Source organism: Myxine glutinosa, chromosome 2 (genome assembly GCF_964187855.1).
Source record: "Myxine glutinosa chromosome 2, kmMyxGlut1.1, whole genome shotgun sequence".
Classification (NCBI taxonomy): Eukaryota; Metazoa; Chordata; class Myxini; order Myxiniformes; family Myxinidae; genus Myxine; species Myxine glutinosa.
The window spans coordinates 221290955-221308491 of record NC_136262.1 but is presented as its reverse complement, the minus strand read 5'-3'; the positions used below and the strand labels follow the sequence as shown (position 1 = coordinate 221308491).

General features: G+C 44.1%; 1 protein-coding gene across 1 annotated transcript in view; it reads left to right on the top strand.

Moving 5' to 3' along the window:
• LOC137422161 (putative E3 ubiquitin-protein ligase HERC1) overlaps positions 1–17537 on the top strand; it is a 443323-nt gene that overhangs the window by 33168 nt on the left and 392618 nt on the right. The window contains 7 exon segments of the mRNA XM_078772274.1: positions 6092–6477; positions 11621–11716; positions 12743–12937; positions 13099–13410; positions 16255–16351; positions 16484–16627; positions 16713–16840. Coding sequence (XP_078628400.1) covers positions 6092–6477; positions 11621–11716; positions 12743–12937; positions 13099–13410; positions 16255–16351; positions 16484–16627; positions 16713–16840 — 1358 coding nt within the window.

The following is a 17537-nucleotide window of genomic DNA, read 5'->3' as shown; positions in this document are numbered from 1 at the left end:
TGTATATTTTGTGAGAAAGTTGAGACCAAAGATGCTCATCGCAATACTGAGAGGCCTACAACCTTCCCATCCTTTAAAAACAAAGAAAATGCATGGGAGCAAATCGAAACACGGGCTGAGAAAATGGGTCTCTATCGACTCCATCGAAAGGTGAAAAACAAAGACCTCTTTGCATGTGAGGCCAAACACCATCCGTCATGTTTTAAAGCTTTCCGCACAGCATTCTACAACTATGAGCGTGCGATTCACAGAGCCGAAGCACCAAAGGAGCAGGCTTGCATGTCAGCCGCCCATGAAAAGGCATTCAACTCAGTACTGGAACACATTCAAACCCAGGTCATCCAGCAGAATAAAGTTCTACAGCTTTCTTCCTTGCGCTTGCTCTATGTCGAGGAACTGAAACTGAATGGATATGAGAACTCAAATTATCGGTCAGAGAAACTACTGAAACGCCTACAGAATGACCCAATCAAGGAGCATATCCACTTCACGAAGGTTGATCATGACAAATGTGATGTCATTTCTTTCTGGCTTGTGCACAGCTCAAACATAACAGTTTCCAATGCTCTCGCACGAGCATTCACACTCGGAAGCACAAACAAGAACCAAAATGTTGCCCTCCAACTTCGCCAGGGTATTCTACAGGCTTTCAGAGAGTGTAAAGACCAACCATGGCCACCAACAGCTGAAGACATGGAGCTCAATCCTGAAGACATCCTACCTCCAGACCTTGTCCGCTTTCTCAGCGTGCTAATGACTGGCAAGGAGGGCATCGAGACAGAAAAGGTGAAGCGTCTGGTCTTCTCCATTGGACAAGATCTGTGCCGTGCAGTGTCAGATGGAAAATGGAAGTTACCAAAGCACATTCTCCTCTGTGTGACTGTAAGGCACCTGTTCCGAAGCAAACAGCTCACCACAATACTACACAGGCTTGGACACTCTGAGAGCTACGATTTCGCCTTGGAGTTGGAAACTGCTCTCGCCAAGGTCCTGGATGAAGTCTCAACTTATCGTACACCACAAATTGTGACAGGAGAGGGCAACCTTGTATTCCACTGTGAGTGGGACAACTTGAATAAAACCACTACCAGTGTGCACGGCAGCAACATTGTAAACAGTGCTGGAGGAATCATGGTGCAGGAGGTCAAGCCCGGGTTCGAGAGCAGCAAGGACCGAATGCTACCTACCATCAATAGGTCACAACAGCGTAGCCAAAAACTCGACACACCAAAAAACTGTTTGTCTAGATCTGAAACTGGCAGTGACTGGTGATTGAAATGCGGTGCCTTTTTGTGTTTCAGGTCGAGGTACGTGAACTCCCCACGATCTACAGCAACCAGGAAGAGACTGATACCAGGGTGGTTCTGTACCTCCATCATGCTGCTACCATCGGATACAAGAACGCTGTAGTCAGAACACCGGACACAGACATCCTCCTGATCCTGCTCCACCATGCCCACAACATCAAGCTGACGGTGTACCTGGATACAGGGTCAGGGAAGCATCGCCAACTTGTCAACGTCTCTGAGCTGGCAGAATCCCTGGGAGAGGACTACTGTGCCACTCTCCTGGGGTACTATGTGTTCAGCGGAGAAGACTGCACCAGTGCCTTCAAAGGGAAGGGAAAAGTCGGGCCCTTGAAAAAGCTGGAGAAGAATCCCAGGTTTCACAGGGCATTCGGTGAACTGGGTGACAACTGGGATGCCAACCCTGAGGTGGAGAGGCAGTTAGAAAAATTCACCTGTGTGATGTACGGCCAGAGTCGCGAGTCATCAGTGGACATTGTCCGTGCCAAGCTGCTACGAAAAATGGTGGGAGAGGACAAGACCCTCACATCCAAGTCCAAGGTTGATCTGGCTCGCCTTCCTCCATGCCAGTCTGCCCTGAAGCCGCACATCCAGCGTGTGAACCACCGCGTAGCATTGTACAAAAGAGCCGATCAACCTATCATCGAAAAGCCAAAACCTTATGAGGAGCAAGGATGGATAAGGACTGATGAAGGACTGTTGAAACCAATGTGGTCCAGTGGTCCCATCCTACCAACCTCACTGGTGGATCTTCTGAACACAGGAGAGCACGAAGAGGAGGAGGAAGAGGAAGGAGAAGAAGAGTTTGACTCTGACGATTTCGATGAAAATGATGATGACTGACTCAGTGTAGAATCACTAATGCTAATGATGTTTATCTAAAACAAGCAAGAGAAGAGTGGTCACATTGAGTGCTAGGACTATTTTGACAGTTGTAATATTTAGAAAAATAAAACTTTGTGTTAACGTCTGTGTAGACGGACCTTAATATGAGTCTATTATTTCGTAAAACTGTGATTATTTTGTAAATAAAGCACTAATTAGCATACTAGTATACCATAGACACATGTAATCATGTTATGAATAGTTCTATCATGATCTATGCCCTTCAAAACATGGGTCTAGACACCTTCATTTTTCAATTATCTGCAATATTGGCTGAGATATGTCAAAAATCGTTTTTTTGATAATGGCAGCAGTAATTTGCATAAAAATGGTATGTGGGACATTTTTTCAGCTTGGGGCCATAGCTAGTCATTTTCTACACATTTTTTCCAATCTAGAAACACTGATTAGAAGTATATCTCCGGGGGGTGCAGGGGGACCTAGTCTTCCTACTAGACTATTAGTTTTTTTTTTTTAAAGGTATTAATCTTAATTCTGCTGCTGTTAAGTAATGTGCAGATATTGGATTTGTTAATATCTAACCATTCATTTACGATTTGTTGTGTTGTGTCTATAATTGGACATTTACGTCCATAGTTATGTACTCTGAGAGTCTCGTGGTAAGGTGTTAAAAACAGAGGCGATGATGTTTTGTCCATTATGTTGTGTATATGTGTCATTAATTCTTTCATTTAATCCATAAGGGTAAGCAGTTCTTAATTCTTTAATCCAGAAAAGTTATCTACGCTAACGCAATTGTGTGATTGTTTTATCTTCTATCCCATTCTATTTTTCGGCCATTTCCGCTTATCTTTTCTGAACCTGAACACTGAAGCTCACATTTTTTACAATATCCATAAGTAAAATGATGGGTAAGTAGTGGACAACCAGTAGTTCTATCTGGGTTTTTCATGCCACTCCTGTGTGCATTCATTCTTGCATTGCATCTCGGCATTGTTTCACCAACATATTGCATCACACATTTGCTACAAGGTAATAGGTAAACTATATTTGAGGTTTTACATGTAATTAATTATTTTGTTTCTTTTAACTTGTAAGATCTAGCCATTACTGCACAACAGGCATTTTAAGGCCATTTTCCCTGCAAGAGCGGGGGTTAGCCTTCTGGCCCCCATGACAGTCTTCTCCATTTTGCCCTATTTTCTGCATGACCCCTTGTTAACCTAACCCCCTTGCCCGCATTTCTTCTTCGACCATCTTTAGCCAAGTCTTTCTCGGTCTTCCCCGTTGTCTACTTCCTTCAACATTTATTTCCATCACTCTTCTTAATCAGTCACTTTCGTCCTTCCTCAACACATGACCAAACCATCTCAAACTTTTTCTCTTCACAGCATCCATCAAAGGCTCTATTCCCATCATCTTTCTCAATTCATCATTTGTCTTCCTCTCTCTCTCAACGATACTCCACGCATCCACCGAACCATTCGCATTTCCACCCTTTCCAGCCTTCGTTGCTGCTCTACGTTCATTACCCATGTCTCGCTCCCATAAATCATAACACTTCTCACACATGCAGCATACACCTTTCCATTCAGCTTCAACGATACTCCCCTCCTCGTCAGCACGCCACTCAGTTCCCGAAACTTCTTCCATGCACATCTCACTCGAGCAACTGTTGCCAAGTCTGATCCAACTTCTCCATTCAGCATGTCTCCTAGGTAACAAAATGTTTTCACACCTTCCGGCTTCAGGCCGTCTCCAAGATCCAACTCAACATTTCCTCCATCTGCAACTCCCTCTGTGCACACCTTACACTTGAATGTAGCTGCCACACTGGTTAATGACCCTCTCAAACCACTACATTTTTGATGAACCCACTCAGCGCTCATTGTACATTGAATGGAATTCACACCGACACCCTTCCTGCACACAGCACACGGCCACTTCCCAGTTCTTTCCACCTCACCACATGCTTTACCACTTGCCATCACCTTCGTTTTTCCGATATTCACCTTCAGACCTTTTGTCTCCATACATTCCTTCCACTTGTTCATCTTTTCCTTCAGTCCATCCATACTTTCTGCAATCAACACCAGATCATCTGCATACAACAACTCCCATGGTAAACCCTCCTTTACGTTCCGAGCTAGCACCTCCATCACAGCTACAAATAGTAGTGGACTTAGTACCGACCCCTGATGCACTCCCACCTTCACCTCAAACTCACCACTGTTCCCGTCCTTCATCCTTACAGCTGTGCTCGCTCTTTTGTACATTGCCATTACTACTCTGATCAACCATTCCTCCACTCCTAACTTCCTCAATGCCCATGTCACTACTTCACGTGGAACCCTATGGAATGCTTTCTCCAGATCAACAAACCCAAGAAACAACTTCTTCCTCTTCTCCATGTACTTCTCTTGCAACTGCCTCACAATAAAAAGCGCGTCTGTCGTTCCTCTTCCTGGCATAAATCCAAACTGCATTTCATCATTCTTCACTTTCTTCCTTATCCTCCTCTCCAACACCCTTTCCAATACCTTCATTCCATGCTCCAATAACTTTATCGCTCGATACGAGCCACAGTCCAGAGGGTCACCTTTCCCCTTGTATAGAGGGATGAGGGTACTCGGTTCCCAATCCACTGGAATGCGGCCTTCTTTCACCACCAGATTACAGAGCTCTGTCATTCTCTTCACACCCTAACTTCCTGGTGCCTTCAACATATCTCCCACAACTCCCGTCGGCCCTCCTGCCTTTCTACGGGAGTATTATATTGTTTATGTAAAATTAATTATATTGTTAATGGCAAATATAAGACAAGTTTTGCAACTGCAAATCCCACATTTACGCACTTTGCATTCGGACAAGTGTTCCCCATTGGTTAATCCAGAATGGCCACCTCCTACAGCCTGGATATCTGAGTTAACTCATTACCTACAGCATTACTTTGTCGAGGAACACAAATCCTCTGAGGATGGTTAGTTCAGCTGGGGGCTGCCCTGCTTTACCTTCCATTTTGTTTAATTTCATCACTTTCTTTCTTTGAAATGTTGTTTAACAAACACATTAAAATATCATATAAATGTAGTTTAAATAAATAGCACCGCAAAGCGGGCGTAACCCTTCAGCCCATGCATGGTGGAAACCAATTTCAAGATGGCCGCCGTGGCGGCCATATTGAAAATCGCAGCGTGCCCATTTTCGAAAGGAACCTTCCTCGACTCAACCCCAACACGCACTGCAAAAATGGATTTAATCCGACAAGCCGTTCTGCTCGAAATAGGCGGAAACCAATTTCAAGATGGCTACCGTGGCGGCCATTTTGAAAATCGCAGCGCTCCCATTTTCGAACGGAACCTTCCTCTACCCAACCCCAACACACACTGCAAAAATGAATTTAATCGGACAAGCCATTCTGCTCAAAATTGACTGAAACAAATTTCAAGATGGCTGCCGTGGCGGCCATATTGAAAATCGCAGCGCGCCCATTTTCGAAAGGAACCTTCCTCTACTCAACCCCAATTCCTCTACTCAACCCCAACACACACTGCAAAAATGGATTTAATCGGACAAGCCGTTCTCCTTGAAATTGACGGAAAGCAAAAGTTGAAGGACGCCCGGACGGCGCCCGTGACGACAATACCCCTTAGACCAATTTGGGCTGAGGGGTGAAAACACATGAAAATCATATCAATATAGAAGAAACATGTAAATATATAAGAAACAGTATAGTGGATTTTCCACCAAAAGATAATGACAAAACACATGCACGCACACACCTGTGTTGATTTGCTTCATAATGTTACCACCCATAAAGTGATCACCACCAATGGTATCAATGGGCACATCACTTGTTGAATACAATTTCAAACTTTGGCTTTCCAAATGTTTTGTAATCTACAATAGTTTGCTGTCACATGGTTTGTCCTTTGCAGGCCCAGGTGTATGCCTATGCAATGATGTCCTACGCACAGCATCGGAAGTGCTCACCTCACTTCCATCTCTCTCCTTGGCCAATGAGAGCAAACTTCCACCGATGGGCCTTGACTGCCTTGCTCAAGTCACCAGTTTCCTGCGTGCTGTTAGCATGCCCAGTTCTGGAGCAGATGTATTGGGCAGACGGCTTGCTTCAGAGTTGTTGCTTGGCTTGGCTGTACAGCGTGGTTCACTACGTTATATCCTCGAATGGATCGAAATGGCGTTAGCTGCTTCAGGGGCGAGAGAACCTAAGACTTTGCCAAGCCACGCTGGTCATCTTCCGGGAGGCCTGGTCGGACATGACTGCTTCCTCGCTGTGCTTGCTCAAATGAGACGCTCTGTTGTAAGTAAAAACTAACTGCAGCTTAATGGTCCTTGTTTGTCGGTTTCATTCAGGAGAATGTTGCTTTAGCTGTATTTCTGCTGCTCTCTAAATAATTGGTAATGATTTCAGGAGCTGAATATATAATCACGAGTAATTAAATTTACATGTGATGTTTGTTACATGCAGCTTATGGAATTATTTTAATGATTTTAAGTGAACATGAAATGCAGATCTCGTAAATCAAAATTTAATTTTTCCCTTTTTCACTTTAATTTGATGATATATAATAGGAGACTTGGGGTTCTGGTATAAAACATCTGTAAACATTTTCATCATGGAATAATCTTGACTAATTTGTCTGACTTAAGAAAATAAATACTTTATTTCTTTATTTCTTTATTTTAATTTACCCGCTCGTGTTGCCCATGGCCACACATACAGGGGGGGGGGGGGGAGTGGGTCACACACATGGGGGGGGGGGGTGGGGGGAAGTGGGTCACACACACATGGGGGTGGGGGGAGAGTGGGTCACACACACGGGGGGGAGTGAGTCACACACGGGGGGGGAGAGTGGGTCACACACACGGGGGAGAGTGGGTCACACACACGGGGGAGAGTGGGTCACACACACGGGGGAGAGTGGGTCACACACACGGGGGAGAGTGGGTCACACACACGGGGGAGAGTGGGTCACACACACGGGGGAGAGTGGGTCACACACACGGGGGAGAGTTGGTCACACACACGGGGGAGAGTGGGTCACACACACGGGGGAGAGTGGGTCACACACACGGGGGAGAGTGGGTCACACACACGGGGGAGAGTGGGTCACACACACGGGGGAGAGGGGGTCACACACACGGGGGAGAGTGGGTCACACACACGGGGGAGAGTGGGTCACACACACGTGGGAGAGTGGGTCACACACACGGGGGAGAGTGGGTCACACACACGGGGGAGAGTGGGTCACACACACGGGGGAGAGTGGGTCACACACACGGGGGAGAGTGGATCACACACACGGGGGAGAGTGGGTCACACACACGGGGGAGAGTGGGTCACACACACGCGGGAGAGTGGGTCACACACACGCGGGAGAGTGGGTCACACACACGGGGGAGAGTGGGTCACACACTCGGGGGAGAGTGGGGGTCGCTTTACTCCTCTCCCCTCATGCCTTTCCAACTCCTCCTCACTCCTCTCCCCGTCCCCCAGTCTCCTCTCCCCCTCCCTCAGGCTCCTCTCTCTCCCCCCACCCCCTAACCCCAGCAGTTGTTCCAATTGAGCAGGTACGGCAAATATTAGAGGTAATGAACTTTTCCCTTGGATCAACACAGTGTAAATCCACCCCATTGTCCTGCTCATTCATTAGTGAAATGTTTCGCAGAACAGTACACGCATGGTGACGTCATCGGACTCGGACCACAATCATGATCTTCAACAATATTATCCGATACTTCATCCAGATTCCTTACAGCTGCTCTTGTATAGGTTTGCTGAGCACACATTACCTTCCAATGTCTTTGTTGCTCAGCATCCCGTGCAAGTCTGTGTTAACATTCATTGGCGGTCTCGTTCTGTTCCCTCATTATTTTATTCATTTTGGAGATAGCATTTACAAAGGTAAGTGGCGACATGTAAACGATGCTCCACCCTTCTCCCCAAGTGCAGAGTACCTAATTGTAAATTTTTATTGTGACTACGTCTAAAGAATGAAACATGCCGACTTTATAAAGAATACAGCTCAAATAGAAAAGTCCCTTGGAAAAAAGTATTTTGGGCAGTGTATAAGAACATTATGTACGTGCACATAGCTTATAAAATAAGAACGAAAAAATATATCTCAGCAATTTCCTGTCTGTGTTTATTTCTTTATTTTACATATGTGAATTACATTTCCATGCACACGTGAAATGGAGTTTGGTTTATTTATCCTGGATGTGAACACGATTCAGCCTTGAAGACCCGTGCGAAAAAAACCCCAAACCAAACAGGCTAACCTTTACTTCCTTATAATAATGATGAATGAAATAAGAACGAAGAAACATGTCGGAAATTTCCCGTCTGTGGCGATACGTGAACGAAGGTCCGCCCCTCTCCCCACGTTGTTGACTTTTTATTGTGACGACGTATAAATTAAATATTTAATCGTGACGAGTGTCATCAAATGGAAAAGTTTGCTGCAAATTGTTCATATATCTCGGCATTTTCCCTTCTGTTACTTGGGTGGTGTATGATATACTGTGCCGCGAATTCCTAAAATGTCTCGGCAATTTCCAGTGTGTGCGTGAATTTTCTCAATTATTGCTGAAACCGAGTCTAAAACCATCGATAAAAATGAGCGAATTCTTCATATATCTCGGCAATTTCCTGTCTGTGTTATTTGGGTGGTGGAAGATATATCGAGCTGCGAAAAGCCACGATTATTTAATATATCTCAGCAATTTGCTGTCTGTGGTGATACGTGAACGAAGCTTCGCCCCTCTCCCCACATTGTTGACTTTTTATTGTGACTACGTATAAATTAAACATTTAATCGTGACGATGTAAAAGTCCGCCATGAATTCTTCATAAATCTCGGCAATTTCTTGTCTGTGTTATTTGGGCGGTGTAAGATATTTCGAGCTGCGAATTTCTAAAATGTCTGAGCAATTTCCCGTATGTGCGTGAATTTTCTCAATTATTGCTGAAACCGAGTCTAAAACCATCGATAAAAATGAAATCAGATAGTGAATTTGAGTCGCGATAAAGCCGTGAGAGAGTCTCAATGATGTTTATGTTACAGGCCTTTGAAAATGAATTTTGTTCTATAAACAGTAACTTTCATCGAATTTTATTCCTTTTTTTTCAACCGAGTCTAAAACCATGTTAGCGACTATGAAAAATGAAATGAGATATCGAATTAGAGTTGAAATAAAACTGTGAGAGAGAGCAAGAAACCGCGGGCCTAACAAAAGAGGCCTCAAAGCTATGCGAGTAAACCAAATGGTGGATATTTAGTTTTGAAGCTTCTCCCAGACTTCTCCCCCCGGACAGACAGACAGAATCACAGAATCACCTATGGAGAATATATATATATAGATACTGTGCACATGTACTGTATACACACATGATGCGTGACATGTTGTACAGTGATCTGTTGTGCACACACGTTTTGTGCTTGAGATATTGCACAATGCTTTTGCACACACACACAGACACACACACGCAGACACACACACACACACGCAGACACACACACACACAGACACACACACACACACAAAAACAAACACACACAAAAACAAACACACACAAAAACAAACACACACATGCCAATGGGAGTGGATACTTTGAGATCCGGTCAATCTCCGTTCCATCTCCTGAGTCCCACACACGTGTGGGAATAGCAGGCAGAAAGAACTGACACACACACACACACACACACACACACACACACACACACACACACACACACACACACACACACACACTAACGGAGGTGGATACCTTGAGATCAGGTAGATCTCCGTTCCATCTCCTGAGGTTCACCCACGTGTGGGGATAGCAGGCAGAGACAACTTACACACACACACACACACACACACACACACACACACACACACACACACACACACACACACACACACACACACACACACACATACACACACACACACCATGTATTTGCCTCATAAAAAATTGCTCTTCCAAATTTCCCTCCCACATGTTAGCAAAAATAACAGAGATGCTATTTATTTGTCTTTTGCAATAATTATTTGAACTATTTTATTCAAAGAGTTTGTTAACTCCAACCAAGAACATCCTTTTCATTGACATCTATTTTAGCTCCTGCCACAAATTAAGTAATTGTAATGCATGCAACATGTGTTGTTTCTTTTTGCCTTATTCAGTCTCCCTGCATTTTGCACAATGCCCATTTTTTAGCACATCCATTAAAAGCCAGGACAAATTTGGAGGTCATGTTTCTGCACCATCTCGTGCAGAAAATGTTAATTTTGGCCGAGCTGGTGGTAGCTTAAGAAACGAGAGTTGTGACGAAGACTATTTGTTTGGCTTGATGTTTGAGGTATTTTTCCTGATCACAAATCATCTGTGAATGAAAACTTTATTCGAGTTGTCGTTTCCCTGTGTGTGTTTATGTTTGACCCATTGGTCTCAGATGAGCATTTGTTTTAAAAGTCTGATCACCAACGGGAAGCTTGAACTATTGGTCTCATAGGAATGTGGCAGTTGGGTTGTCAGTCATCAGGAAGGAAAACTAATAATTTCGACCGAGTGTGGGAGGAAGTGAAACACACCCTACAGATTCACGACTGTCATTTCTGATATGTGCAGCAGGTGAGGCCACATTTGCATTTATTTATTGGCAATGGGGTGGGGTGCACATTGCCCATCGTTATCTCATGCGTTAGCTTTCAATTGGTTGGCAACAGGGATTATCCAATTGCGAGAGTAAGCGGTTTTTGGAGAATGGGTTGGTAGGTGCATGATTTGTTGAGTAAACTACAACAGAAAGAAATCTGAAAGTCGAATACTGGAAGGGCAGAATTAAATGCATGTCTTTCAACACATGGGAGGTTGGGTATTGGATTCTGTGGCCTCCCATTGTGATGCGTGCCCTTTACTCATTCAGAATGGTTTCCCCTTCTCTACTGGTGAACAGGTATATTAAACTGGAGGGTCATTTGTATGTTCGGTTATATCTGGAAGCCTAACTAACCATTGTTTGTGAGTCTTCAATCATGATACGCCGTATTTCTATTGAGATTTTCACATCTAAAATCCAGCCACTCTGAACCTCCCTCCTCCCTGAATGGGTAACTAAGCATCAAGACGCATGTCATCTGCATGGTCTCTATTTGAAGATCACTCGATGACCGGAAGGTTGAACCAGCAACTTGGTAGATAAGGTTTTCTGGGCTGGTTGTGGCCTGTGTTCATGCCATATTGTGTGAACTCATCTTCCCAAATACACGAATTTCTTCTTCAGTTGTTATTCTTATTATTATTACGGTATATTAATGCACAAGCTGAATTGACTTTTTCAGTTTTATTTTCTTCAATCCCTCTGAACTCCTCTAGGTGGCTGACTTATTGTGCAAATTATATTATTTTCTAATTGAGAGAATGTTAGGCTTAACATTTTTTTTTCTTGCAGGGATCATGTCCTGAACATATCCAATGGAGAGAACCAAAGAGGCTTGCGGATGGCTTGTGCTCTCTTTACGAAGCCGCTATGTGTCTCTTTGAGGAGGTATGGCGTTGTGCATGAAAAAGCAAGAGGTGTTTATTTAATTACGTTTTGTGTACATGTTGTACACACGTTATGCGTGACGTGTTGTACAGTGGTATGTTGTGTACACATGTTTTGTGCATGAGTGCACATTATTTTGGTACACACACACACACACACACACACACACACACACACACACACACACACACACACACACACACACACACACACACACACACACACACCAACTAACTTTTTCTAACTTTTGTATGGCTCTTAAGATGCTTTGTAGGGCTCGTAGGTAGGTTACTAATTTTTGTACGGCTCGTAGGATGCTTCAATCGTAGTCCTTGCACCTTTGAGTTGTCTACTGTGGGTTTGATGCCTGACCCTACTATTAACTGACGGACTAGTGTTTCGCAGGCAGGGCATCAATTGCATCATCGAGTGTGCCGTCGATCAGATGAAGCCTAAAAGATGAGACCCATCTGCTAGTGTTCATTGCTGGAATTTGTAGATAAAATATCTAATTAATTGTTGTATTTTCCTTGGCTAAATTCCTACTTCCAACCATAATGTTGAGGGCTTCCGCATGCAGCATCACACCATGTCTTAGTAGTTAGCCAAAATAGTCATCGAGTGTGTGCGTGTGTGTGTTTGTCAGCTCCACTATGAGCCTTACATCATGTGTTTAAAAAGTAAAGGAGTATTGATAAAATAGAAGCTGAAAAGTTTTTTATTTTTTTATTTTTAACTAACGTAGATAGTGGCAGGCCACGAGGACATAGGTGAGAGTGAAAAAGAGGAGGGTGAGAAGTGAAAACAGATGCAAGGCAGCGATATTTTACACAAAGAGGAGTTAACATGTGGAAGGAATGTTGGGTATTGCTAGATTAGAGTCCTGTTGTAATATTGGTCTTATCAGCTGTATACCTCCATCTAAATTCAGAATGTTGTGTTTATGTTTTTGCTCTACTTAGCATTGTACTTTTTGGCCTATAATTCCTCATTGTCAAGAACATACTGCTTGGGCATATCCTGCAGGTTTGTCACATGGCTCTGGAGTACACACACTTATGTGTGAATGCTGATGGTGGGCAGCCTGCTGATGGCTCTGTGGTGTCAGAGACAAGTGAAGTGTATGTTTGGGGAAGTAACAGCAGCCATCAGCTTGCTGAAGGTGCACAAGAGAAGATACTGCAGCCAAAACGTGCGACTGGCTTTGCCAATTCCCAGACAGTGAGCTCCCATCTGAATTTCTTTTTTTTCTTTGTCAAATTATTTTTCTCCTCACTTAATTATCCTTTTTATTTACTTATATTTATGAAGGCCTTTCAAGCCTTTGGTGCTTGGTCTTGCTTTCTGCAGTTTGCTTCATGCTGTGCATGTTTTGTGGGCAGATCGAAGCAGGGCAGTACTGCACTTTCATGATAGCGGCTGATGGCTCGGTGCAAGCTTGTGGCAAAGGCAGCTATGGACGCCTTGGACTGGGTGATTCCAACAACCAGTCAACACTCAAAAAGCTTACCTTTGAGCCACAGCACACGGTCCGACGCATCTCGTCCTCAAAGGGCTCTGACGGACATACACTTGCAGTTACTGTCGAGGGTGAAGTCTCCAGCTGGGGTGATGGAGACTATGGAAAGCTGGGACATGGGAATAGCTCCACACAGAAATATCCCAAAATCATCCATGGTTCTCTGCAGGGAAAAGTGAGCAAGGCTGTGATAAGTGAAAGCATTGCAAATTGTATTTATATATCGAAGTGCCTGGGCTCATGGAAAGTGTAACAACAGGTAAAATAGATCAAAATACATCTGTGTCCTTTATGACGTCACTAAAAAGTGTAACTTTCCTGTTTGGAATGATTTTAAATTTTGTTTGACCGCCAGACAGGCAGACAGAGTAAAAATATTAACCTTACTCCTCTGCACACGCACGCTTGGGATGAGATTCCGTACAATTTGCCATCATTAGCTTTTTGTTTCAGGTGTGCATGGTAATAATATATCTAACCAAATAGTGTAGGGCTGTGTATAGGCCACTGCTGTTGGGCAGTAATGCTTCCCTCTTAGTATGTTTATATAGTATTGTGTTGTACTGGGCTGCATTAAATACTTGGTTATATTTGTAGGCCTACTCAGCCAAAGGCCAGGGACATTATTGGGTCAAATGCCAGGGGCATAGAAAAGGCCCTTTTATATAAGGGTATGTGCCATGTGGCAAAGTTTAGAAAAGAAGGGACATTCCATAGCTTGTAGAAAATGCCAAACAATACAAAATAAGGAGCATTCAAAAAATCTCGTGTGCATGCTGGACTACCCTTGTGTTCTGAGGAGGAACCAAGTAATGCTCTAGAAATATTCATATAAAGGGGGCGCCAATCTGATTCATACAGCTGCATGAAGAAGTAAATGTATTTTATTTGCCAAATGTGGGGCGCTTCTTTATAGAAGTGTTAATATTTTCCCATTTGAGTTAGTTGGTTGTCGGGTCTGTCCCTCATGGAATAGATTCTGAGTGATACTGCCATCCAGAGTGAAGTTAGGAGATTTGGCAGGGAGAATTCTCATGATGGGTTCTAATGCCCTTTTTCATAGTGAAGGTGTACCTGTGCTGAAAAAAAATTCAAAAATAAGCAAGCAGGTATAAAAATGATGTAATGGATAGCCAGAGTTAAGGTGTGCAGTTTACCTTTTCTTGTGGGATTTTTAATGGTGGTAGCAGTTTGTGAACTACAACAGCACTCTGTAGAGAGCATACCTCCAGGACAGGCTGTACAGTTTACGCTTTGTATCCCAACGATAGGCCAGATCTGCATCCAGACCTTGATCAAAATCTAATCAGGTTGCTATTGTCACATACTCAATTCATCCACCTAGTTTCGTCCAAATACATCCATAACGTTTTTGAGATATCCCGCTCACAGACAGGCAGACAAACAGGTGAAACATAACCTCCGTCCACCTAAAGCGGTGGAGGTAATAATACTCTTCTTGTTCCGTCTTTATGCCATCTTCTACAACAACAACATGCATTTTAAAGGCCATTTTCCCTGCTAGAGCGGGGGTTAGCCTTGCGGTCCCCATGACAATCTTCTCCATTTTGCCCTATTTTCTGCATCTCTCCTTGTTAACCCCCTTGCCCGCATTTCTTCTTCCACCATCTTTAGCCAAGTCTTTCTCGGTCTTCCCCGTCTTCTACTTCCTTCTACATTCATTTCCATCACTCTTCTCAACCAGTCACTTTCATCCTTCCTCAACACACGACCAAACCATCTCAACCTGTTCCTCTTCACAGCATCAATCACAGGCTCTATTCCCATCATCTTTCGCAATTCATCATTTGTCTTCCTCTCTCTCAACGATACTCCGCACATCCGTCGAACCATTCGCATTTCCACCCTTTCCAACCTTCGTTGCTGCTCTACGTTCATTACCCATGTCTCGCTCCCATAAATCATAACACTTCTCACACATGCAGCATACACCTTTCCCTTCAGCTTCAACGACACTCCCCTCATCATCAGCACGCCACTCAATTCCCGAAACTTCTTCCATGCACATCTCACTCGAGCAACCGTTGCCGAGTCCGATCCACCTTCTCCATTCAGCATGTCTCCGAGGTAGCAAAATGTTTTCACACCTTCCAGCTTCACGCCGTCTCCAAGATCCAACTCAACATTTCCTCCATCTGCAGCTCCCTCTGTGCACACCTTACATTTGAATGTAGCTGCCACACTGGTTAATGACCCTCTCAGACCACTACATTTTTGATGAACCCACTCAGCGCACATTGTACACTGAATGGAGTTCACTCCGACACCCTTCCTACACACAGCACAGGGCCACTTCCCAGTTCTTTCCACCTCACCACATGCTTTACCACTTGCCATCACCTTCGTCTTTCCGATATTCACCTTCAGACCTTTTGTCTCCATACATTCCTTCCACGTGTTCATCTTTTCCTTCAGTCCATCCATACTTTCCGCAATCAACACCAGATCATCTGCATACAACAACTCCCACGGTAAACCCTCCTTTACGTTCTGAGCCAGCACCTCCATCACAGCTACAAATAGTAGTGGACTTAGTACCGACCCCTGATGCACTCCCACCTTCACCTCAAACTCACCACTGTTCCCGTCCTTTGTCCTTACAGCTGTGCGCGCTCTTTTGTACATTGCCATCACTACTCTGATCAACCATTCCTCCACTCCTAACTTCCTCAATGCCCGTGTCAATACTTTGCGTGGAACCCGATCGAATGCTTTCTCCAGATCAACAAACCCAAGAAACAACTTCTTCCTCTTCTCCATGTACTTCTCCTGCAACTGCCAACTTTATGCCATCTTCTAATACATTATATTGACTGAGATAGAGATGATAACTCTGCAAGGCTAACAGTTGTTTTGAAATTCATGAAGATGAAAAACACTTTTGGTGAATTTAGATGCTCCATATATAAATGTATGTTCAAGCTTCTCGTGTTGTGTCTCTACTCACAACGATGTTGCAGAGTGCTGGTGAACTGACTAGGATTGTGGATTTTGTCAGGTTGTCTTGTGCTTGTCCGCGGGTTATCGGCACAGTGCTGCTGTCACTGAAGACGGAGAGCTGTATACTTGGGGTGAAGGAGACTTCGGAAGGTTAGGTAAGTGAATGGGGGTTGTGGTCATTTAACATGTTTTATTGTGGTGAGGTGGTGGTAATGGTGTTGGATTTTCCTAAGAGGTTAGCATTTGTGATGTAATAGAATACAGTACCTTATGTTCTCCAAATGCAGGCCATGGAGATAGCAACAGCCGGAATATTCCAACGCTGGTTAAGGACATCAGCAATGTGGGTCATGTGGCCTGTGGTAGTTCGCATACCATTGCAGTTTCCCAAGATGGGCGCACCGTTTGGTCTTTTGGCGGTGGAGATAATGGTAGGCTGTTCTACTTTGAGAATTTCATTTTGGCTTTGGAGAGATGACTACAGTACTTATTTTCATTAAATTGATCTCTTTGCAGGTAAGCTTGGTCATGGAGACACAAACCGAGTGTACAAGCCCAAGTTGGTTGAGGCTCTTCAAGGAATGTTTATTCGAAAGATATGTGCAGGAAGTCAGTCTTCCCTCGCACTCACCTCCACTGGCCAGGTTTGCCTTCACTCCCTTGGCCCCCTCAGCTACAATACGTGACTTTTGAAATGACGTATGGATGCTAAATGAGGCCTTTTGCGCATGCGTTGTGTGTGCTGTTACACTTAAACGGTTCGGCTCACCGGGCACTCTTAACCTGCCGTTACTAGCACTAAATCTGTAACTGTTATCCCCACCCAGGTCATTCTATCTGTCTTCAAATAAAGTATCAAACAAGCCCAGCTACGCTGCTCTTAGACTTTCGGTCTTGTTTATTTGTCCCTGGGGATGCGTTTCAGTAAACAAGGAAACACGTTTTAAACAACAATAAATATTCGGGAGTTTTTGTGTTGCTTTTGCAGGTGCAGACACTTATAAGGGACGTGTAATGGCAGATACCACTCCATTTTGGTTCACGGATATCCTCCGTTCGCTCCAACATACACGTATTGTAGACTTGTTATTTTGGGCTGATGGGAACTTTTGCAATTTGTTGTCACACAAGCAGAGTCACACCTGTCAATCGATTATAATTACGTCATATGTGTCAGTGTCATGTGTCATACGGTGGTAAATTTGAGCTCACTGTGCACCGCTTGTGCACTTTTAAGGACGAATGGCTTAATGACCCAGAATTTAACAGCTGGCTCAATGAGGCAAGTGGTTAGTGTGAGTTTTGCAATGTGTGCAGGTTTAGATTCACGGTACAGTTTGA